Below are 24,120 nucleotides of genomic sequence, written 5' to 3' on the forward strand. Positions count from 1 at the left end.
ATGAATTCTTAAATGACCAACTAATCATTTAAAAATTTATTAATAACAAAATAATGGTACATAGTTTAAAATACCAAAAACATTTTTGTTTAATACCTTACTAGGGTCAGCTGCCATTGCTTGTTTAGAATTAGGAGTGTACAACTGTATTGTGGAAAAAGACGACGAAAAAGGACAATTAATAATAAAATGATGGTAAATAGTTTAAAATACCAAATACATTTTTGTTTAATACTTTACTAGGGTCAACTGCCGTTGCTTGTTTGCAATTAGGGGTGTACAACTGTATTGTTGTGGAAAAAGAAGAAAAAAGACGCAATAAGAAGACATCTTGTTAATAAGTGGGGAGAAAAACAAGGCCGGCCAATCGTAACTTATTCTTTTGTCGTCCATTTTAATAAAGTATAGAGGACCCGATTGATTATCCACTCTATGAACTCAGAGTTTACAATAACTATATTTTCAGAAATTATCATGTTTAGGATCACTGTACATTTCAGCTAAACATTTTAATTTTGACTCTCTCATTAGCAAGCCCCTCCCAGGGGTTTTAGGGAACAAGGGAACTGGAGCATTTATTTTCAGGGAACGGGGGATATGTTCAGTTTATTTTCAGGGAACAATGGAACTCTTGAGTAGATTTTTGGGAACAAGGTAACACCAATCTATTTTCAATAATATGTTTTTTTTTAACTTTCCGAACCCCTAAAATATAAAATCTATTACCTACTTGAGTGTCAGACGAGATTATTTGAAAATGATTATTATTATGAGCTTCGCAAGGCATCTTGGGAATGCTTGTTTCTTCCATGTGACAAAATTCAAGATGGCAGAAACTGACACAGTTCAAGAAACTATCACAGTTGTACCAGTTACTGGAGCAATATACCACAATGGGCAGGAAAAGCCCACAGAGAGATGGAGCTTTGAACTTGGGCTAAATTTATCTGAAGATAAGATTCTTTCAACCGTTTTGAAGCACTTGAAGAAAGGTTATGGAATCAAGGACAAATGCGCCACTTTGAACATTACAAAGTTCAAGCTTCAGGCTTCAGTGCAAGACTTTACACCAATATTGCCCAAGTGGCCTAAAGGCAGGATCTTTTCTATCGACAGTCAAGAACAGTGGGATAATTGCTTTCCAAAGGTACTTGGACTTCAAAGAGAACTTGTTGGTAAGAAACTTTCTCATCAGTGTCCCATGCTTGCATAAACAGCCTGTCCCACTCAATGGTGACAATATTTAAAAAAGTTCAGTAAATAATTATTAGTTGATTGCAAGCAATTTTCTTAACAAAAAATAGACTGACATAACTGAGTCTATTTACTTAGCTTTTTGGGGTCAACCTTGCCTCAGTTACTTGTTATAACATTTATCCTTCAATAAACACTCACTAGGATAAAAGGCTTCAATAAGTTGTTCTTATGGTCCAGTTGATCCTTGATCATTTCAGTGGTGTTTGAAGTTAAAACAGCTGATGTCCGTGAGGTGCAAATGCCAGTTACATATGCAACTGGAGAGGCTTGCTCAAGTAAACGTTCAACTCAGAATGCAGTGCCAACTGTACAAGTGAATGCAAAGAAGAAGCCTCAAGCCCGCAAGCCTGGTTGGCCAATGACAACACACAGGAAAGATCATGAGGAATCATTTAAACATTTGCGTAACAATCCAGAGGGTATTGGAGTTGAAAGGAAAGAATGGCAAATACCAAAGTGGAACAATTTCAAATCAGGTTAGTTCATTATGACAATGCAAAATTTCCAAAATGCTATTTTTGAAAACAAACAAAGATTGGAGGTAAGATCTTTGAAGGATAATAATTAATATTGTAGAAACATTTACTTGTATTATGCATTGGGCTTCCATAAAGTATCTGTACCATCACCAGCATCACCCTCATGGCTGGCATTTGAGAATTTAGATTTTTGAGCCATTACATTTGAACAATGTCAACAATAGACTAATTTCTCAAGTGTGTTCATTTTTTGGCCTAACCCAAAGGCAGTTTCAAAAGTAAACATGGTCATGAAAAGAATTATAGCAAAATACTTGTGCATCACAATATAGATGATATTAACGAGAAATCAAGGCCTTTTAAATCATTTTCAGGTAGTACCAATTTATTTGAGAAAAACTACTAATGGCATTGTATAAACACAAGCTATTTCCATCATATCTTGGGAGATGATGCATAACATTATTGGTGCATGGCTTGAACTGTATTTTTTATAACATGTGTTAGCCATGATGCCTTGCGAGGCTGATTAATTTCCCATGATGCCTGTATATCTTAGTTGTTAACCATGTGAGTCAGCCATCTTGGATTCACTCCTTGATTAAAGCTTGATAAACTTAACCGGCTTCGGAGCTTATTACATGGTGTCAGAAGTTTCGGAACCGGCAATCGCCTGAAGGCCTCTTACCTCTGTAGTCTGTGACCGTTTTCTTTCTTGCTCTGCTCGCCGCCATGGGAAAAGATCGACCAATCTTTGACACTAACTCTGACGATCGCCGCCGAGCGTTCAAGTTTTTCTTGGCTAACTTTCGAGATTTTTGCATAATGGAGGACTATGTAGACCCCACCAAAGCAGTCGACAGCAACGACTACTGGATCGCAACAAAAAGGCCGAAAGTTATGGCCGCTCTTCCCCGAGCCTTTCCTCCGGCCGAATGGGACATGCTCACAACCACAATCGACGCTCAAATTCCTGATGATGACAAACAACATCCAGCTAGATGGCTCGCGCAGCTTTCACAGCACTACCTTGGAGACGAGCCTATCATTCAAAGTACTCACAATTTTCTACGTATTCTGAAACAAGAACCTGGTATGTCAATACAAGATTGGCACACACTGGTCAGGTTGGAATATCAGAAATGTAATTTTCCCACAGCAGTAGACGATCGTTTACAAAGGGACATTTTTGTTATTGGTCTCAATGATACTTTTAAGCCCTTCCGAAGCGATATCATTGCCAGAGAAAACTTATCAACACTGACCTTCGCTCAGGTAATTTCCAAAGCGCGTGACTTTGAGGCTGGACTGAAAACTGAATCTGCCATGACAAAACACCACCTCGAGGAAGCAGCACATAAGGTTACCCCAGCAGTGGACAAATCCAAGACTCCTCCCCATCCGAATCGATGTGTAAAGGACCGACCTCCTGGCCCTTCCAGTGCTTCGACCTGCCTGTGGTGTGGGCGTGCACCACATGCCAACCGCCGTGACTGTCCTGCCTCCAATGACACTTGCCATGGCTGTGGAAAACGGGGTCACTGGAAACAAGTGTGCCGGGCCACGTCCATACATGTTGTATCAGAGTCAGCTGCAGATGCAGAAGCTGACCCGCAAGCCGACTACATTGTCACTCATGAGGTTTATCAGGTGCAATCTGCAGCCAAAGGAATCTATGTTGACCTCAACATCGGTCCCACATCATCATCACCTCTATCAAAGCACTTCAGATTTCAAGTTGACTCTGGTTGTTCATGCAATACAATTCATGTCAATGACCTTAATCAGCTGCCACCTATCCAAATTAAACCCTCAGTGGTTCGACTACTGGATTATTCAAAATCCATCATCCCAACCAGAGGCCAAGTCACACTTCACTGCACTCGTCGTGGCATGTCTTATGACATAGTGGCTCAAGTCATTACTTCTCAGCAGTACTATGCCCCACTACTAGGCCTTGCTGACAGCACACGCATGGGAATTCTCAAGTATGATGTGGACACTGCAAATACACTGCTCACTGCCCCAGTGCTGCCTCCGCCACCACCTGGTGAGTTAACATTTGATTACATAAAGTCTGCTTATGCTAACTTATTCGAGGGACTAGGTGAACTGGATGAGCCCTTCTCCTTAACTCTCAACCCTGATATCCGACCTATACAAGCCGCTCCCCACCTTATGCTGCCCCTAAACTTCCCACCATCAAAGAGGCCTTAGACAAACTTGTTAACACGGGACAGTTGATTCGGGTCAACAAACCCACACCCTGGATCTCAAATATGGTGGTTCGTGAGCGCCCTGCCTCTGACACAAAACCTGCGAAAGTTCGTATTTGCCTAGACCCATTGCAAACAATCAACAAAGCCATCATCAGGCCAGTGTACCCCATTCCTACTCTAGAGGAAAACGTCCACCGCTTCTACCGGGCCAAGATTTTCTCCACATTTGACATCAAGGATGCATTCCAAACAATCAGATTAACTGATGAGTCTTCCTTTCTGACCACTATGCACACTCCATGGGGAAGGTACTGCTGGACTCGACTCCCTTTTGGTATCAGCTCTGCTCCTGAAGAGTTCCAGCGTCGTCTTCATGATATTCTTTGTGGCATGGAAGGTGTCGTCAATATTGCTGATGACATTATTGTGGTTGGCCGTGGCGAATCCCTGGCCGATGCACATGTTGATCATGACAACACGGTATTTGAGCTCTTGAAACGACTCTCTCAGCACAATCTTAAACTAAATCCTGACAAGATTAAATTCAAAACATATACTGCACCATTTATGGGACATGTCCTCAGCCCAGAGGGGCTCAAACCGAGCATCGAAATTACCAATGCTGTTTTGAATATGCCTCAACCTCAGGACAAGGCAGCCACTCGACGTTTCTTGGGCACCATTACTTACCTGTCCAAATTTTGTCCCAATCTCAGTGAAGTGGTTCGCCCTCTCCATGACCTTACACATGCTGACCAAGAGTTCCTGTGGGCTGATCAACATACCGAAGCATTCACAAAAGCCAAGGAGTTAGTATCCAAAGCTCCCTGCCTTCGATACTTTGATGTAAATGCCCCAGTGGTACTGCAAGTTGATGCATCTGAATATGGTCTTGGTGCGGCCCTACTTCAGCCTGTCAACCATCCCAACAAATCACCTGACGTCCATTGGCAACCTGTTGCCTACAGTTCCAGCTCCCTCAGCCCAACTGAACAGCGCTATGCGCAAATTGAGAAAGAAACACTTGCCATTGTGCATGCCTTTCAGAAGTTTGACCAGCTACTCTTCGGAAAATCTGGGATTACTGTCCACAGTGATCACAAACCACTGGAAACCATTTTCAAATGCCCTTTGGCCTCTGCCCCACGCCGCCTGCAGAGCATGATGCTCACACTCCAGCACTACTTATTCCAGGTGGAGTATCGCAAAGGATCCTCACTCCTTATTGCGGACACTCTTTCTCGTGCACCTCTGCCAGAGACAACACACAAGGGAGTCCATGATGAATTGGTGTACTACGTGGAGTTTGAAGGGAACAACCCAGAACTCTCTGGTTTCCAGGATGCCACTGTCCAGGAAATCCGAACTGAAGCAAACACAGATCCTGAACAGAAAGCTCTGCGTACTCTCATTGAAACAGGATGGCCAAATGACAAAGCCGCAGTTCCTGTCCTCGTACATCCATATTGGTCGGTCCGTCATGAACTTACCACGCACGAAGGACTCCTATATAAACAAGATCGTGTTGTCATACCTTCTTCGCTTCGACCAAGCATCCTCTACAAGCTGCATGCAGCTCATCGCGGTACTGAGTTTACTCTTAGACATGCTCGTAGCTGTGTGTTCTGGCCGGGCCTCAACAGCCAAATCACAGACATGTGCACAAACTGCACCACTTGTGCACAGCATGCCCAGCAACATCCTCGAGAACCACTAAAGCCTTACCCAGTGCCCACGCTACCCTGGCAACTGGTTTCTCAAGATCTGTTTGCTCTCAATGGGTCTGCCTATTTGGTCGCTGTGGACCATTACAGTGACTATTACGAACTTGATCGGCTTCCCTCCATCCAGGCCTCAGCGGTCATACAAGCAACCAAACAACACTTTGGACGTCATGGCGTTCCCCATACCCTCATCACAGACAATGGAGCTCAATTCACATCTGAGGCATTCAAAACATTTGCAGAGAAATATAAATTTCATCACATTACCTCCTCACCTTATTGGTCTCAGTCTAATGGCAGAGCTGAAGCATCAGTGAAGTCTGCCAAACACATTCTTCTCACTGCGGAAGATGTGGACCTAGCGTTACTCTCTGTTCGCAACACTCCACCTGCTGGACACACCTTCTCCCCAGCTCAACGTTTGTTTGGCCGCACCCTTCGCACGGATCTACCACAGTCTGCCGCCACCTTAGAACCTCGCACCTCCCCACGCGACACCGTGGTGCTTGAGCACCTCCACCGCAAATCACAGCAAAAGAAAGCATACGACAAGCGTGTTGGACCACCACTTCCCAAGCTACCTCCTGGAAGCTATGTCTACGCCAAGCCACCACCATCCTCCTCAGCTAAGGCTTGGATTCCTGGACAGATAGTGAGTCCTGCTGGTCCACGATCCTACCTAATACAGACTGGTACCTCACAAATTAGACGAAATCGGGCTCAGGTACAGCTTGCCCCCTCTCAAAGCAGTCTAACACCACCTCAGCCCAGGCCTGTACCAACCCTCCCAGATAAGCTGCGACCATATTCATCATGTGCTGGTGTGCCACGACTCCATTTGCAGTCCAGACCAGCAGCAGATTCATCACCAGTGCCAGCAACTGCACCCACAGTACCTTCATCTGAATCATCTCCAGTGCCTGAAACCCCACTTCCTGTGTCCCCCTTGCCACCTTGTGCCACAATCCAGCCACCCACACTATCCTCACCAGTGGCACCCTCCCGTCCTGCAGCATCCAGTTCACCTGTTGGACAAACTGTCACCCGGAGTGGCCGAGTAACTTGACGTCCAGCTCGTTACTCAGACTAACTCTTGAACCGACCTGCCTTTTATTTCTTGCAGGTGAACACTACCCATTGCTGTAGACGTCCTTTCGGAGGACGGGATGGACGACCAACCCTACAAACAGGGCTTTGGACCTTATATGATTATTGGGACAAGTACTAAAGAGACAAACAAACTCTCTGAATAGGGACTTGATTGATTAGTTTTATTATTATTATTATGTCTAGTGGTTGTCTGTTTTGTTTAAAAAAAAATAAAAAATAATATATTTGATGTTCTATTATAAAGAGAAAAGCGTGTTAGCCATCATGCCTTGCGAGGCTGATTAATTTCCCATGATGCCTGTATATCTTAGTTGTTAACCATGTGAGTCAGTCATCTTGGATTCACTCCTTGATTAAAGCTTGATAAACTTAACCGGCTTCGGAGCTTATTACACATGTATCTTTGCTTTTCTTGTAGTAATGCATGATAAATTTGGGGTTCTTGCATTAAGTGAACGATGGATTCAGTGTATTTGCAAGAAAAGAATCATGCTGAACAAAGCACGTGCCATCAACTTCTTTGAAGTAAGTAAGTCAGTTAAAGCAGGAAAAGTATTGCTTTTAAACCTGTCACTCCCATGATCTGAATAGTAATTCTCCCTAGCAAAATAAATATACTCTCTTATATGTCATGTAGTAAAATTTGGTGTTAGATCAACTCCTCATTAAGTTGATTATATTTTCATTTCTCAGCAACAGGCAATGTTCTGATTCCCACTCTCTTAATTTCATGCCCTCAATATAGCTGGTCTATTCCTTAGGTTTTTGCATAGTTTCCTGTGCTTTTTACAGTCCTCCCTGGTGACACCCTTAAAATGCCTTCTCCATTAGTTCATAGGACACTGGAAAGTCTGTTCTGAAATGATGAAAATAGAAGGAAACAATCAAAGAGTGATGGCATGCAGATTTCCCTTTTTGCCACCTTTGAAAACCAGGCCAAAGATAAAAAGGAACAGGCTACTCATTCTGAATGTGATCCATTGGATGATAATGAAGGCTTTGACTTGGATAACTCAGCATCAGCTACAAATCTTGATTATATGTAAGAAATAGAGCCAGGCTTTACAGCTCAAAAGTTTTATCAGTTGTTGAATATAATATATGAAGTTGTTTGAATTATTAAAAAAAATGTTTACAGTAAAGGCCATGTTTTTTTCTTTAAATTACAGAGAATATTATGATAACCTTTGTGATGAGCCAGAGTTGAGTCTTTGTAACAGCGACCAAGAAATGTCTGAAATTGATGTTGATATTACACATGAGACTGTTGATGATGATAGTTATTCATCATCATTTCATGAGACTGATAGTGATAGTGATGGCAAAGATGAGTTTGGAATCAACAAACATTATTTGGCAAATGAAATTAAAAGTGGATTCAAACGAGTACACATCGAGAATGTGGCCCAGTTGCTGAGAAACTACAGTCATTCCTTAATTCTGATATACTTCCTAAGGGAAGTATGTTTTATATTCTGCTGAAAAATGCTGTCAGTTATGTTCATTGGCTTGTTAAAAAGGAAGAAAACCACATTCTTCAATTTCAGTGGGACAATGAGGTCCTCCAGTTTCTTGAAAGCCTTGAGTATCATGGTGGAGGAAAGGTTGTTAACTTATTGAGGGGGCCTGGCCATGATGGAGAAGGTCGGTCTAGTGCAGTTTCTGGTTTTGACTGGACAAAATGGAACTGGCCTCTACTTGGGAAAACAACACGTGATAAAATGTACAGCGGATATATGACAGAAAATGGAATATATGCTCCACTTCTACAGAGTTTCTTGCAGTTGTCAAGTGGACCTGATGGTGATATGCTAACACTCTATAAAGATAGTACAGTTAAGATAATCCCTGTTGCACTCGTGAAAGATGGTATGCAATTGAAACCTGGTTTGCTTTATGACACTAAGCAGGGGAAACTAATTGGAAGTACCCTTAACTTGGATTACAACTATATATAGCAAGGTGAACCAGAATTATAAACAATTTAGAAACTAAACTGCTGCAGTTTGCTGATGACACAACTGTTGTTTTATTGGATTTAGATTCCGCATGAACTTTGTTTGTTTTGCTTGATTGTTTTGAGAAAGTTTCTGGACTAAAACTTAACATTGCAAAAACAGAAGCAATGTGGATCAGCTCCCTCCAGAACTGTGAAAATGAACCACTTGGAGTCAAATGGAAAACTTGCGTTAAGTTTTTAGGGTTTTTCATTACATATGATGTACAGATACTGGTGGAGAAAAATTTTAAGCAAAGGCTGAAAAAAATCAGAAATGCAATAAATTTACGGAAGTCAAGGGGTTTGTCAATTCATGGCAAGGTTAATATTATAAAAGCAATTCTTCTTCCAAAACTAATATACCCGAGCTCAGTGATAAGCACTCCGTCTGAAGTTATAAAAGAATTTAACAATTTAGGTTTTCATTTTTTATGGAATGGGAAAGATAAAGTTATTCGAAGTTCAACGTATACACCTTATGAGCAAGGTGGGCTCAAAATGATAGATTATGAAACCATGATAAAAGCGTTGAGGTTGAGCTGGCTAATGTGAATAACGGAAAAGGACTCGTCAGGTTTCTGGAAGTCTTACCTTAATTATCTTTTGGATAATGAAGGGGGTCTTTTTCTTCTTCAGTGTAATTATGATGTAAACCAGATAAACATTTCATCCACCTTTTATCAGGATCTGTTAATGTGGTGGTCAAATATAAGGGAAATAGTAGATCCAAATAATGTTTACAAATATGTTATATGGAACAACAAAGAAATCAAAATCGATGGTAAAAGTGTTTTTTATAAGCATTACTTTAATATGAATATTAAATATACAAATGATCTGCTCTTTGAAAAGTCAAATATCGAGTCTTTTAATGTTCTCAGAAGTGAGGGATTGACAAGGTCCAATTTTTTAGTCTGGACAGGCCTAAGGCAATCTATTCCTTTGAAGTTGCGTGTCAACATACCAAATTTTAAGGTGATTCTTGATTTGGAAAGTCTTAAATGTCATGACTATTATTGTTTTCTTATAAAAAAAAAATGGAAAAGCCAAGTAAATGGGTTAAGCTAAAGAACGAATTTAGCCTTGATGATAAGCAAGTTTCAGAAGCATTTCTTTTGCCAGTGAAGGTTGCTAACAAACCGTATCTACGCTCCTTTCAGTACAAAGTGTTGAATTCTGTTCTGTTTACTAATGACCGCCTGTGTAAAATAGGATACGTTTCTAATCCGAACTGCACCTTTTGTCGTCAGCTAACAGAAACCATATCCCATATTTTGTTCAGTTGTTCTTTTTCAAATTCTTTTTGGCATGAGGTTAATGAAAAAATTTTGAGTAAAATCCAGAGTTGCAGAAGCCTCTCGCTTACATATTGCGATGTTATTGTTGGGTCTTTTGAGGAGATGGATCTATTTAATTACATAGTAATTTTAGGAAAATCTCTCTTGTGGACTTGTTGATGTAAAGAAATATTACCTTCCTTGAATCACTTTTTAAGAATTTTGGTAACTAAATATGAAACTGAAAAACATATATACTTCAAATTGAATAAAACAAATTTGTTTAAAGAAACGTGGAAGATTTTTGAGGAAACAATTTTATCTAATAATTAAAGTCCGAAAACGCTACCATTAAGGAAAGTCTTTAAGTTAAATAAGTATGTAGAGAAGAATTTACATTATTTATTTTCATAAGTAATTCCATATGGTGTCATTGTTAACTTTTGTAACCAAACTTTATTCATTCTTCAGTAAATAAATTGTTGAAAAAATAATTGCAATTGTTGTAATTGTGGAAATAAATAAATTAAAAAAAAACTGTAATTCAATTTGACTGGTGTAATTGTATTGTAACACATGTATTGTAAGTAGTGCAAGTTAATAAAGTGTAAGCATTGTGTAAGAAGTAAGTATAGTGTAAGTACTTATGTAAGTATAATATATAGTGTTGTAAGCAGTGTAAGCGATAAAAAAAATAATTTTCCTTTTTTTTAATATGGGTTTGAACAATTAATGTAGAAACAATAAAAAAAGACATTGTAAGTAAACGCGCTATATATTAATTAGTGTTATTGTATTGTAATAAATGTATTGGAAGTAGTGTAAAAAAAAAAGGTGAACCAGATAAAGATACCCTAAAAAATTCTATTGTACAAGAAGCAGAAGTCATGTGCTTAACAACCCTTGATGCAAAGTTTTCCCTGCCTGTCGGTGTAAATCATTTAACCAAAGGACTAACAGCGTTAGATACTTTGGATTTGATAAAGAATGAAATACCAGAAACCTGCCTTGACCATTTGGAACAAAGCAGAACTGATAACATTAGCATTCCAACAAACTGTTCCAGTTATTGTACAAACTGTATTGAATTAGGAACTGTCTGTGATGCTTCCACTGGAAAAGGCCACATTGTTATTGAGCCTGCCTTGCGACCATGTGATTCTTGTCTGGAAAAAAGATTCAGTGCATTAAAGCAGCAGTTGTCTGTGTCTCTGAGGATTCTGAATCAAGAAATGCTGGTGCACAAAAAGAGCTCATGAGAGAAAAGGAAGAACAATCAGATCCACTTTTATCAATCATATCTCCCATTCCAGATGGTGTGCATGTTGCGAAGAGAAAACGGCAAAGTTTCTCAAATGGGTTCCTGTTAGTAAACAATTACCGAGTAAATTTGGTTCAACTCAGGGAGCTAAGAAATGACAATGCCCTCCATTCAAAACTTGCACCCTTACTGCCTCCAAGTGCAGTGAGGAATTGTGATTGTCAAGATGTTGACTCTGTAATGGAGATCTCAAGTCCATCTGTGAGGAAGATTCTCACAGAGAATGCCAAAACTGTAACTCACACAGTAGTTCCTGAAAAGTACAGGCTAAGGGAAGACAACTAAAGGGGAGTTTTTAAGGCACCCATTGGAACTTGCATGGGTCCTTTAGGACATATCTTTGTCAGTGATGTTGTACAGGGTAACGTATATAAGCTGAGGATATAATTCTAGAATTTTGGTTGTGTATTCCTTGTCCTCTAATAGAGAATTATTGAATTTCCAAAAACCTGGTCCTCGAGGATTCTCGTTTGACCACGACAATGATAATAATATCATGTTGTGATCTGGTGCTATTGAGGTTTGGATGTCCACTTTTTTAACAAATTTTGTCAAGTGCTTGGATATTAAAAAGAAGTCTATCCTTGATTTCACGCCTAATGTTTTAGACCTGTAAGAGAACTTGTTAACATTCAGATAGCGAGTTCTTTGTATGTTGACAAGGTCAAGGGTATCCATGGTGATATTTACCAAATTCCTATATGCTGTTGGCCTCCAAGGAGAACCACCTTTTTTGTCTTTTTTAGATTGTGTACAATTCCAGTCACCTCCTACTATACGAGTTGTAATTTCCGATTTGTCAATTAAGAGAATTTTGTTCTTGAATGAAACTTACTTGTTGTGTGTGGTCGTTGGGCGTGTATATATTACAAAATGACAATTTTAGACCGTTGTAAGTGAGTTTGATTAAGATTATTCTACCGTCCGTGTCACTGGATGCGAAGGTCACTTTTTCTTTTACGGTTCGATTAATCAAGATACAAACACCTTTGCTATGAGAAGTCCTGTGAGAAAAGTAAATTTCACCTCCCCATTCATTTCTCCAAACGGCTTCATCGCTTACTTTGGAAAACGTTTCTTGTAGAAAATAAAAATTGGCCTCCTGATCTTTCAAATACGTAAAAATGCTCCTTCTCTTAACCGTATCTGTGAGACCTCTCACATTCAATGAAATTACTGAACATTTTTGTAGGTGCAATTTATGTATTTAAGGATATATTTTTGGAATAAAAAATTTGGTTCGCATTCCCCCTCATATTTACAATTGTAAGCACCAAAACAAAACAAAACAAAAAAATTACCAATAATGAATTTAAAAAAACAGACCTATTTTAGTCCGTAGTCCCTTCTTTTATTTAGCAGTCCTTTGATATTAATACAGTTTAGAGATTGTCTAAGTCCTGTACATGATAAATCCTTACTGGTGCTCTGCTTGGTGATGTCTTTACGAATATTTTTCCATCCATTGTCCAAGTGCTGGTAATCATGTTATCTTTCTTCATCTTGTTTGCTTTCCAGAAAAGCTCTCTTCGATAATTCGTAAGATTCTCGTTGATGAATATACGTCGGTCTTCTCAAGACGCGAAAGCATAGCTTGGAAATACGTCAGAGGTTTTCACGTTTTTAAGCTTGGTTCTCGCTTTGTAGAGAACAGATTTTACTTTGTGGCTCATGAATTTGACAACTACGGGCTTAGTGGTTTTTCTTTTGAGTTTGTGTGATATTTCTATATCTTCCAGTTTGATATTGACGTTTATGGCTTCTCCAATACGGATAACAACTTCGTCAGTTGATGTGTACACGCCTTCAGGTACACCCAAAATTTCCAACGAATTCTTACGAGAATATTGCTCCAGGTTGTCATATTTTTCGTCTAAGTTATTCATTTCTTCAATATGATCTTTTAGTTTCATTCTTGTGTGGTTAAGCTTGTTCCTCAACCTGTCATTTGCTTTCTCGGCTTTGGTAAGTTTCGTTTTAAGCTTCTCCATTTCCCTTTGGTTGGCATTTAGGGCAGATTTCAGCTCTAGAATTTTCTTGCTTCAGTTCTTGGTTTTCCCTGAGTATCGTTGCAACTGTAGATTGTATGTCAACTAGCATCTCCTTGATGTCAATTAGGTTTGGTTCATGCTGAGTGGCTGCAACAGTTGGTACTTCGCCGACACTATCCGCCATATTGCATTGTTTCGAAATGTTATCTTCTTCCAATGAACCTCTTACTCTTCTTTTATGTTTCCCACTAGTCTTCATTGAAATTCGCACTACATAGCATCACTCCAAGATGTGATTAAGGTCGAAAATACCAAGGAAATATCATAGAAGAAGGAAACTTAAGCTCCGCTCAGAAACCACGTCCAACCATGATGGGCTCACGCATGCATGTGAGGTTGATGTGATGCTGCACAAGGTTCGTGGTTCCAGGAGCCTCAGTGAACAGGCTTGAAAACTCTTGCGCCAAGTCTAGAAATTCTGCTCGCTCAGTTTTGTTAAGGTCAGGGCCAGTCTTTACATCTGCAATGGATTCCTTCGCCACACATCCACCAATCTCTAGGAAGCCAGTATCATCATCTGGATCCAATTCTAGTTCACTCGGCTCACCACTGCTGGACACTCTCGTCACCAGACCCTCGGCCATTGCAGCTGCAGCCTCTCCAAGTTCCTCTTCTTGCTCGATGTACGCCTTTAAAAGGTTAGCATGGTAGACCTTCAGCTTGTCTTTCACTCTCTCCTTGTAATCATTGATACCTACTACCATGCTAACTTCGTAGGGACCTTTCCACTGCATCAGCAACTTGTTATGATCAGTTGGCAGCAACACAAGAACCTTATCTCCTGGCTGAAACTTTCTCACTTTGGTCTTGTGGTCATAGTAGTGTTTTCCTTTCTGCTGGGCTTTCTGTAATTCTTCATGGGCAATTTTCAAGGTGTCCTCCAGCTTTTCTCGTAGCTCAAAGACATACTGGTAGCTATTCTTCACCTCTGGAACCTCTACTTCTTTTGTCCACAGCTCTTTGAGAATGTACATGGGACCTCTTACAGCTCTCCCGTAAAGAAGTTTGAATGGAGAGAATCCTGTAGATTCCTGGGCAACTTCAGGGTAGGCAAACAGGAGTGGGTTGATGTAGTGATGCCACAGTCTTGGCTGCTCACTGCACAATCTCTTTAGTGTGATCTTCAGAGTTCCGTTGAACTTTTCCGTCATTCCATTGCACATAGGATGGTAGGGCGTGGTCGTTAACTGCTTAATACTCAGAAGGCGTACAACTTCTTTCATGCAGTCAGACACGAACTGTGTGCCTAAGTCACTTAGAATCTCCTCTGGAATTCCTAGGCGGCTGAACATATCAACTAAGGCCTCAGCTACCGTCTCAGTGTCAATATTCTTCAGAGCAACCGCTTTGGGGTAACGCATAGCATAGTCCACGAGTGTGAGGATGTATCGGTGACCTGCTTCACTAGGTGGACTTATCAGGCCAATGAGGTCAATGGCTACCCATTTGAAAGGCCTGTCAATTAATGGCATCTTCTGTATTGGCACCTTCGGAACTGATCCTTTATTTACCGTCTTCTGGCAAATGTCACACAACTTGCAGTGTCTGGAAACGTCACCTTGAATACGTGGCCAGTAGAATGCTTTCTGGATCTTGTCAGTGGTTTTCTTGACGCCCATATGACCTCCCATAATAGATTCGTGAGCTAATTCCATCAGTTGACGTCGCAAAGACGTTGGTACCATTACTTGCCTAATCAGTTTACCGCCTTTTACATGGGGATGCTTGTAACTTCTGTACAACACACCGTCTTTTTCTTCAAAGCTCACTTCCTGCTCTCCTTTTACTTTAATGTCTCTTCGGTCCCAGTACTTCTCCAGGCTTTTATCTTTGCGCTGCAATCTTACCAGCTCATTTCTATCTACAACTGCATTCTTTGAACTGCTTGCAACTTTAAGCAGCGTATGCTTTCCGTCCCCCCTTGCTTGACTTCGGGTTGTGACCGCACATGCCTCTTGCCAATTGGGGTCTGGGTCGTCTGCTGGTCGGGCACCTGGTACATTACCAATTATCAAGTCATAGATCACATCAGGAAGGCACTGTACGTCAACTTCCCCTGACAGGTAAGGGGTGTCTACTGTGATCCGAGCAATTGGTACCTTCCTCACAGTATGGTCAATCAGCAACATACAGTTAAAGTCACCTGTGTACTGTCCTTCCGAGACGAGCTCTTTTTTCACTACAATACCACTACAACCAGTGTCTCTTAGCACATCGACAGTCTTGTCGCCTATCTTCCCTTTAACCACTAGCATTTTACTCCTCGCTCCAGATAACGGCTGAACACAGGCACTACTCAGTAAAGGAATTTTCTTACCACAGGCTAAGAGGAGTTGCTCACCCTCAATGCACGCCTGGATATCTTCTGCTGTAGCTCGTGGTGGTGAAGATCGCACTAAACATCCAGCGCTAACCTGATTTCGCCGCACAAGGTTTACCAAATTTGATCTGTCCTCCTGACCTTGGTGCATTGGATTTACAGTTTCTTGCTTCATGGCCATGCCTACCACACAAATAGCATTTCCTGGTCGGACAGTTAGCAGACCTATGTCCTCGACCATTACACCTGTAACAGTACAATGGTGACGTATCACTTGGTGGCTTCTTAATATCTTCCTTCTCCAGTAGTGTAGGCGGCTTGTTCCGTGCGGGACTAAACACGTGCTTTCCATGCGCCTCTAAGTACTGGTCAGCAATTTTCGCCATCTCCTCCAGGGTGTCAGGTGCTCGTTCACGCAAGTGAACAGCAAGTTCCTTAGGACATGAATTAATGCACTGTTCTTTAACAATCAAGTCCTTTAGTCCTGCAAAGGTCGTCTCCATTTTTGATAACTCGAGCCACCGAATCAGGTAAGTTGACAGTTGAACTATAAACTGGTCTGGACTCGCGTCAGTCTCAGGCGTTGAGAGCCTAAATTTACACCTATAACCATCCTCTGTAAGATCATACCTTTTCATAAGAGCTATCTTCATCTTGCCATAATCTAAGGCTACTTCTTCTGAAAGGCGGGAGTAAACATCTAGCGCTTGGCCTGAGAGTAAAGCACTCAGCTTGGTAGCCCATCCAGCTTTATCCCATTTTGCAGTGGTTGCAAATCTCTCAAATCGCTGAAGATAAGCATCCAAGTCATCTTTTCCATCTACAAAAGAAGGAAGTTTAGGAGCTTTAGCTCTGTCCTCTGCATTAGATGCTTGAGCACCAGGCCCCTAATGGGTCTGTTCCAACTCTAAACGTTTCATTTCTAACTCATGTCTTCTCTGGGCTTCTTCGATTTCCACTTTCTGTCTCTGAAGCTCAGCCTCCATTTGAAGTTTTCTTATTTCTTGCTCTTGTCATCACACTTCCCTCTCCTCATCTTGCCTTCTTCGTCTCTCCGCTTTCTCCTCTTCTGCTATCCTCAATCTCTCTTTCTCTTCTCTCCTGCGTTTGTCCTCTCGTTCTTCCTCTCTGCATTTATCCTCTCATTCGTCCTCTGCGTTTTTCCTCTTTCCTTCTCTCTACGCTTTTCCTCTCGTTCTTCCTCTTTACGCACAAATGCAAGCAACTCAGCTCCTTCCAGGGCGAACATTTTGCCTAACTCAATAAACTTCTCCATATCATGACACACAGTCTAGAAATGCCCGCACAGGATAACAGCGAAACCTTTTACACGAAATTGGTTCACACAGAACACCAAATCCACTCTGCTACGCTTGTCCTGTACCTTTCCTGGTTACGGTAGTCCAGCAAACAAATTTCTGCTCTCCGGACAGGCCCCCAATGTTACGAGTATCGTTGAAGAGCAGGGTTGTTTCCAGATAGAACTCAGGATTGCTGGTAACAGCAACAAACTAATTTATTTCTGTAAGGTAACTTCATGAATTTACAGCACTAAGCTTCTTCAAATTTGAATCAATCTCTCTCACAGAAGAAACACTCGCTCTAATATACATGAGGCTTAAAGTTCTAGAAACTTCTATTTGGAACTAAATGAAGTAGTTTGACACAGTTGCTAATCTGAGTAATTACATAAGGATTAGAATGTTCTGGAATGTTCTTATACAAATTGGTCACGGCTGAATGACTTCCGGTTCTAGATTGTTCTAGAAATTGACTTAGACAATTTTTCGTAACAATGGTATATATGGGAGAGGTCTAAGTAAGTAATTATTAAGTATTAATATATCATTTCAATATTTTCAACTTATAAATAGTTTCAGGGTAAATCCAGATCACTCATCTGCATACCTAAACCCTTCAAAGGCAAACTCTTCTTCTGGCCCAGGTGGGGAATAGAAGTTACGGATGCACATAACAGCACAAGATGGAAGAACTACCCTTATTTCTTTCCCTAAAATTCCCCAGCACCATCGGGCCAGTTGCCTGTAGGCTTCATGTCTAAATAGTTTATGTTCTGGCCCATCACAAGGATCTTTGTACTGCTGCTTGTATTGAAACCAAGCAGTCTGCAATACCCATCTATTGATACAGACTGGATGAAACCCTGAGTGTTGGGTTATACATGTAGGCTCCTGGCATTCGCCACTTGTGACTGCCTCAATATTTTTATTTTTGACTGCCTCAATTTCTTAGCCGCAAATGCATGCCTCCACTCGTCCCATAATCTGGCAATTCTCACATGAACACCTGAATTACAAGCAAAACGCAATATCACATTACGTTGTGTTCACCCAAAAAAAAAAAGGATTTAGACTAGTGCATAAGCAAAATTAGCAGTGTATGAGTTGGTGAAGCCAGCGCCTCTTTAAACAATTCGTAGTAATTACGAGTTAAACATGTATTTCAGTAGCATTCCTGATCTGTGATACAAATTATTAAAGTTATAATTGATCTATGTTGTAGTCAAAGGAATGCTTAAAATCGACAACATAACCAGACCGAGAAGGAAATTAAATCATGCTCCCAGAGTTTTATTTTTTTGGTCGATCTGCGTAAACATAAGCAGAAAGCAACACCGCCGTAAACAAAGAGGCTTTGATTTTTTTAACGTTAGTAACCTAGTTTAGTTATCACTGTTTTAGGAGTAATTAATTGAATAAAGCTTGGGGTTTTGCAACTCAATTTGGCTGGAATTGTCCAATGAAAAAAAGAAAACCTCCTTGGAATAAATTGTTAAATAGTGCAAAATTTATCACAAAGATGTAATTTTGCTCACAGCATTTAAGCTTAAATCGACCTAAACCGACAAACGACGTAAATACGATCGCCACATCATTCAGCGTCAAGTTCATTTTATTTCACATTACAGTCATCCAACTTAGTACAATGAATCGATCGATTACAACAACACTACATACCAGTCTGAATTCTCAAGTCGAGGATTTGCACCTTCTTCGTCGCTTTCATAGGCTCCTCGCCTGACAGGCTTTCAGCTTCCTCCGAGTTGATATGCGGTTCAAACTGATATGGCTGGATAGTAAACCTTTCACCATCTTGTTCATCATCAAAATTATCGAAAGAACACCCAGTTTCGGACATAATTCAAACCTGAATTCAGCAATAGTTCGAACTAGACCTTGCTAAATGTAAAGTACACAACTGCAAGACACGGAAGGATCAAATTCCTTTGACAATTTGACGTCATACGATGATACACTGACCGACTTCTGAGCAGGCAATCCGTTTCCAAGATGGCGGATTTCCAATCGCATTTTAAGTCAACTTTAATAGCAGAATTACTCTCTAATTTGTAAGATAGAGCAACAGGAATAGGAAAATTTGAAGCAATGATGGTTGGCCTTTCTTTTGAAAAATCCTTATTTTTGCACCAAAGTTCCCCTTTAAATATTTGAAATTTCCCTTAAAGCTACCTTAGAAATCCCACAAGGATAACAAACCCGCAAATAATGAGGACTAGACGAAACATTTGAGAGAAATTTATGTACATGACAAATCTGTGACATCCATGGTTGATGTATCTGGTTGTTTGAAATGTTTCCACTGCTTAGTGAAAGGTCTAGAAGTGCCTCTGCCCCTTCGGGAAGTTCTTTTCTATCCTCCTTGGCTTTCTCTGTTATTTCAGACCACCTGAGGAATCGCAGGTACCTTGCCTTTTTCTTCTGGCAGCATTTAAAGCATCCTTCCTCCTTGCAACCCATGAGAAGGTTTGGCACATAATCTGGGTCATTTGGATCATCTGTTGTTTGTCCTTGAAGACATAAAAGGTTTTATAACAAATGTAGATGATACAAGCCTGAAAATTTATACGCTCTGCTCTTTGCATCAATGTCAGAGTGCCAAAACAGAAAATGATAAAATACTCAGAAAATGATAGAATAGCAATACCCCCAAACCAAAGTTTCTTTACGACATTTCTCTGCTGAAAGCATTAACCCTAACCCTAAGATTCATACAACCACTATAATACCGATGCTAATAATACGCCATTAGTTATTGGCCTAAAATGTTACAGTATGTAATGAGTGGTTCCAAATTAAGTCGTTATTTATTGGCCTAAAATTTTACAGTATGTAATAAGTGTGGTTCCAAATTAAGCCATTAGTTATTGGCCTAAAATGTTACAGTATGTCATGAGAGTGGTTCCAGATTCAGCCGTTAGTTATTGGCCTAAAATGTTACAGTATGTATTAAGTGTAGTTCCAAATTGAGCATTTAGTTATTGGCCTAAAATGTTACATTATGTAATGAGAGCGGTTCCAAATTAAGCTGTTAGATATTGGCCTAAATTGTTACAGTATGTAATAAGTGTGGTTCCAAATTAAGCATTTAGTTATTGACCTAAAATGTCACAGTATGTAGTAAGTGTGGTTCCAAATTAAGCCGTGAGATGTTAACCTAAACTGCGGTGAAATCCGTAATCTGAATATCCCGATTTTAGTTCTAATTTTGAAACTTTGCTTGGTTAACACCTTACCAGCGAAATGAAAAGTTTCAATAGTTTGAGTGCTTTGTGGGTAACGGCAGGGCATGAATAAAAAAAATTACACTCAAAGTGCACTATTCGTCTTCTTCAGTTTTGTGGGGTCATGCTTGGGGTTTGTTCTCTCAAACTTATTACGGGGGGGTGTCAACTCTACCAAGGCCTATTTTGAGAGAAAAACAAAATTCTTGCGGGAATCGGGAGACTCTGGAATTTTGCTGGGAAATATGACATAATGTAGTTGTAAAGAAAAGCAGGATGTTGAACAAAATTTGTGTTTCGATCGGTCAAGAAATCTGGAGGATCTTCCAGATGTCTGGGAGGACTTAAGCTATGCATAGTGTTGATCAAACAACATTTGTTAGAGTTGTTAACCCCACATACTTATTCAGGACAGCTCAACCCACTACATTGACAATGTGTACAAAGCGCTTGCTTAGTGCACTTCTTTGTCAAGTCAATTGGATGGTTTGCCACCATCTTTGATCAGGGTATCAAGGCCTTGTTTTACCTTTTTGACCTTTTCAGTCAGTTGTGATTTACTACTTGTTTTTCACATAATACAGGCCTTTTGGATGTCAAACTTTAGCTTGATTAGAGTCAGCTAAAGTAATTGAATTACTGATCTAACAAACGAACATCCTTACTATTTAAGTCTGGAATCCAATCTGACCACCCAGCGATGACTGTTCCATCATCAGCAATTCTATCCTCAAATTTTACCAAGCACCCTTCGTGTTTCCTATATGCCACGATCTGTCCTTTGCACCATCCCGAGTACTTTGTCACCTTTCCTGATTTGTCCTTTTTCTCATGTTCCACTTCAATCAGACGATTGATTGATGCTCTACCATTCGGTCTTCTTTTCCGACTGATTATATGCCAGCGCTTGTCTGGTGGACCTTCATCTCCTAAATTCCCAATGCTGTACGGTTTCATTTACTTTTTGGTTTACCAGGTGATGCCCTATAAGAGGTTGTAACATTACCTTCGCACACTGCCAGGTAAATGTTTTCCATTAATGTATGAAGAACAGTACAACCTTCCTGCAATGATTTTCAGTTCAATGCCTCAACTGGATTGGTGGTACATGGTCCTTCCTAATCTTTCACGTCCATTTCCTTAAGGCCCTTGTAGACACTGCTAGTGATTCAACCGACACCACTACTTGCTCCAGTGCTTCAGTTTTGTCCAGTTATGGCTGTCAAGCCTGTCAAGTTCAGAGGACAGGTCGTACTCGATAAACTGTTTAGCATCCTGTAGTTTCCTGAAACCCGATAGAACATCGAAAATTAGGTAAACATTCTCTTTATCACATTCTTCTTCAATTTTGTGAGCTAAAGTTTTGAAGATACGAGTTTCAGCGTCGCTTTGGCAAACAAACATACAGACTCTCTTCACCAATCGTTGCCAATGACCACTGCATCCCCGGATGACTTTCCTGGCCAGTTCTTCACCAAGACATTCTTTCAGGCCTTGTATTGTGCATCATCGAAATCCACGAGTATGGACCTTAACCTTGCACCATTTGAGAAATAAGCATGATCATGTGAAACCTTGTTGAGAATTGTGGTTATCAACTTGGCATAAGTCTCACCATCTTGTCTACTGCACAGTACTCTTGCAACCGCGTTATACATGCACGTTTGTTCGTTGAAAGTTACGATGCTCAGAAGTCATGGAAAAAAGTTGTTACCTGTGTAGGTCACATCCATAAATAAATCTTCTGCTCTACTCAAAAGAGTTCATTGAAATGGCGACATAAAAAATGTATACTTCCTGGCACTCATAAAAATATACTCAGATCCTTCCATCTGATACTGTCCCATCATTTTGTTGACTTTTTCGCTTATATTCATGCTTTCATCATACAACTGGTTACCTTCCACTTTTTTCCTAATTTTATCAAAACCAAGTATCTCATCTAGTGAACAAAGTTCTTTAAGAAAAGACAAATTTTCCAAGTGCCATTTTCCTCTCTCTCCACATGGTCAGCATTAGCTGCAGGTGAACTGGCTTCAGGGGGACATAACCAATTCCCAACCCCTTCATCATATCTTTGGTACTTTAAGTACTATCATCAGATACCACTTTCTGGATGTCCTCTTTAACTTTGCTTCACAGGATGTGTGGTGCTGGTTTTGAGTGGTTGTGTTGCATATTTGGCACAACCCCAATCCATCGCCTTCCATTGTCACTGGATGGCCATATGTAAACCATATGTGCAGGACATGGTCCAGTGGAAACAAGGGAATGACTTTCTCTGTGGTGTACACAACGATTGACCTTTTGTCTGTTGGAGACAATGTAGGAGCAGTCAACACTAGCAGACTTTTTCACACCTTCACAAGGTCCTCTTCTCACATTTAATAAGGTATCCACACCATCTATAACTTTATTGTGCTTGGCTGTTTGTGTACTTCGTTTTGACAGTTGATTATTGTCCCAAATAAAATGAGGTCGAGTACTGGGGGAAAAATTTAACTTTCTACAGTATTAAACGAAAACAAAGTTTGTTTGTGGCGTCCCTGAGGCTGTGTTGAATCCTGGGAATTCATGCTGGTCCTTAAGCGTTAATTCTATGCAATTTGCCGAATTCCTGAGGCAATCCTTTATTTTTGGCAGATGATGATGTCCTCTTCCAGTCCTTGCTCTTGTGAGAAGCTTCTGTTTTGGTTTTTGATCTAATGAATCGTTTATTGGATCCAAAACAAGGATATCATAAGGAGAATCCAGAAATTGCCTCCCTTTCTCAGAAGCTTTGTACTGCCTCCATACTTTTGTGAATGACGTGCACCTTAATATGTTATTATATGTCAATTAACTGTAAATGAATAGCTTGTCTCAGAACCCTTGACCTCCACCCTGGAGAAGTTCTATCTTTAAAGTCTTCGTACCAACAGAATATGTCTGCGTTAGCTCCATGATTTTCTGCATTTCGGGCAGAGAAAATGTATCTTTCTTGCTACCTCTTAACCATCCAATCAGTACTTCTTCTTTTACCCCTTGTTCATAAGTCTGCATTTGTCTGAGGTCTAAAACTGCCTGGATTAGAAGCCTTATCGCTTCCTTTGCGTTGAAATCTCTTTTGTCTTTGATATCACAACTGGAACAACACTCATCTACACACTGCAACTCCAGATGGCCTCCTCCAAACTTGCTGATTATTTCCTCTCTCATACGTCATTTGCAGTATATAGAGTAGACCCAGCACCATGATTGAATCAGTTGTGGCTTTATCTGTTCTACACTTTTTGAACAGTTTTTGGTCCAGAAAGCTAAGTGTTGGTCATCCTTTGACTCATTGACTAGAAGAAAACCATCAGCGCTGTTACCACTTCTTCCAGCTTGGATCATAACACTAAGGTTACGCATGCAACCCACCCTGAAAATATTGTCCACGTGTGGACTATGTGTGCCAACCTCATAGGACTCGGTGGCTACCAAAACTTGAAACTCTTTTCTTCTGAAGGCAAAGTCATTCCTTTTCCATAATAAGGTCTAACATTTTCTTCACCCAATAGCAGCTTGAGTGATGACGTCATTAGTTCCACATCACTACGAAAATCCATATATACGATGGCATATTCATCATGATATATTCTTTATATCCGTAACACATTCCGACCAAATGTCCTCCTTTGTATGTTCTTTAACTGATCTGGAAGTCTTCTTCTTTGATGTAATGTATGACTCGATGTTCACTAACGGCTTAATTTGCTAGTCGGTAAATTTTTGACATTTTAGGCCAGTAAATACCACACTGACTGTGGTTAGTGGCTTAAAATGTTACAGTATATAC

The 24,120-nt window shown here is 40.4% G+C and overlaps 1 protein-coding gene and 1 pseudogene across 2 annotated transcripts in view; both read right to left on the reverse strand.

Annotated features, from left to right (window-relative positions):
- LOC145501536 (uncharacterized) overlaps window positions 1-24,120 on the reverse strand; it is a 121,204-nt pseudogene that overhangs the window by 97,014 nt on the left and 70 nt on the right. Inside the window, exon 2 of the transcript XR_014051243.1 lies at window positions 20,862-24,038. The product of XR_014051243.1 is annotated as an uncharacterized LOC145501536 (transcript). The remainder of the gene's footprint in view (window positions 1-20,861; window positions 24,039-24,120) is intronic.
- On the reverse strand, window positions 13,728-18,916 carry LOC145501535 (uncharacterized). Its single transcript, XM_081480993.1, has 6 exons — window positions 18,736-18,916; window positions 18,025-18,064; window positions 17,666-17,896; window positions 17,142-17,251; window positions 16,032-16,577; window positions 13,728-15,940 (listed from the first exon to the last, which is right to left on the reverse strand). The coding sequence occupies exons 1-6, from the start codon at window positions 18,914-18,916 to the stop codon at window positions 13,728-13,730; spliced, it is 3,321 nt and encodes a 1,106-aa protein (XP_081337119.1).

Source organism: Orbicella franksi, chromosome 10, assembly GCF_964199315.1.
Source record: "Orbicella franksi chromosome 10, jaOrbFran1.1, whole genome shotgun sequence".
Classification (NCBI taxonomy): domain Eukaryota; kingdom Metazoa; phylum Cnidaria; class Anthozoa; order Scleractinia; family Merulinidae; genus Orbicella; species Orbicella franksi.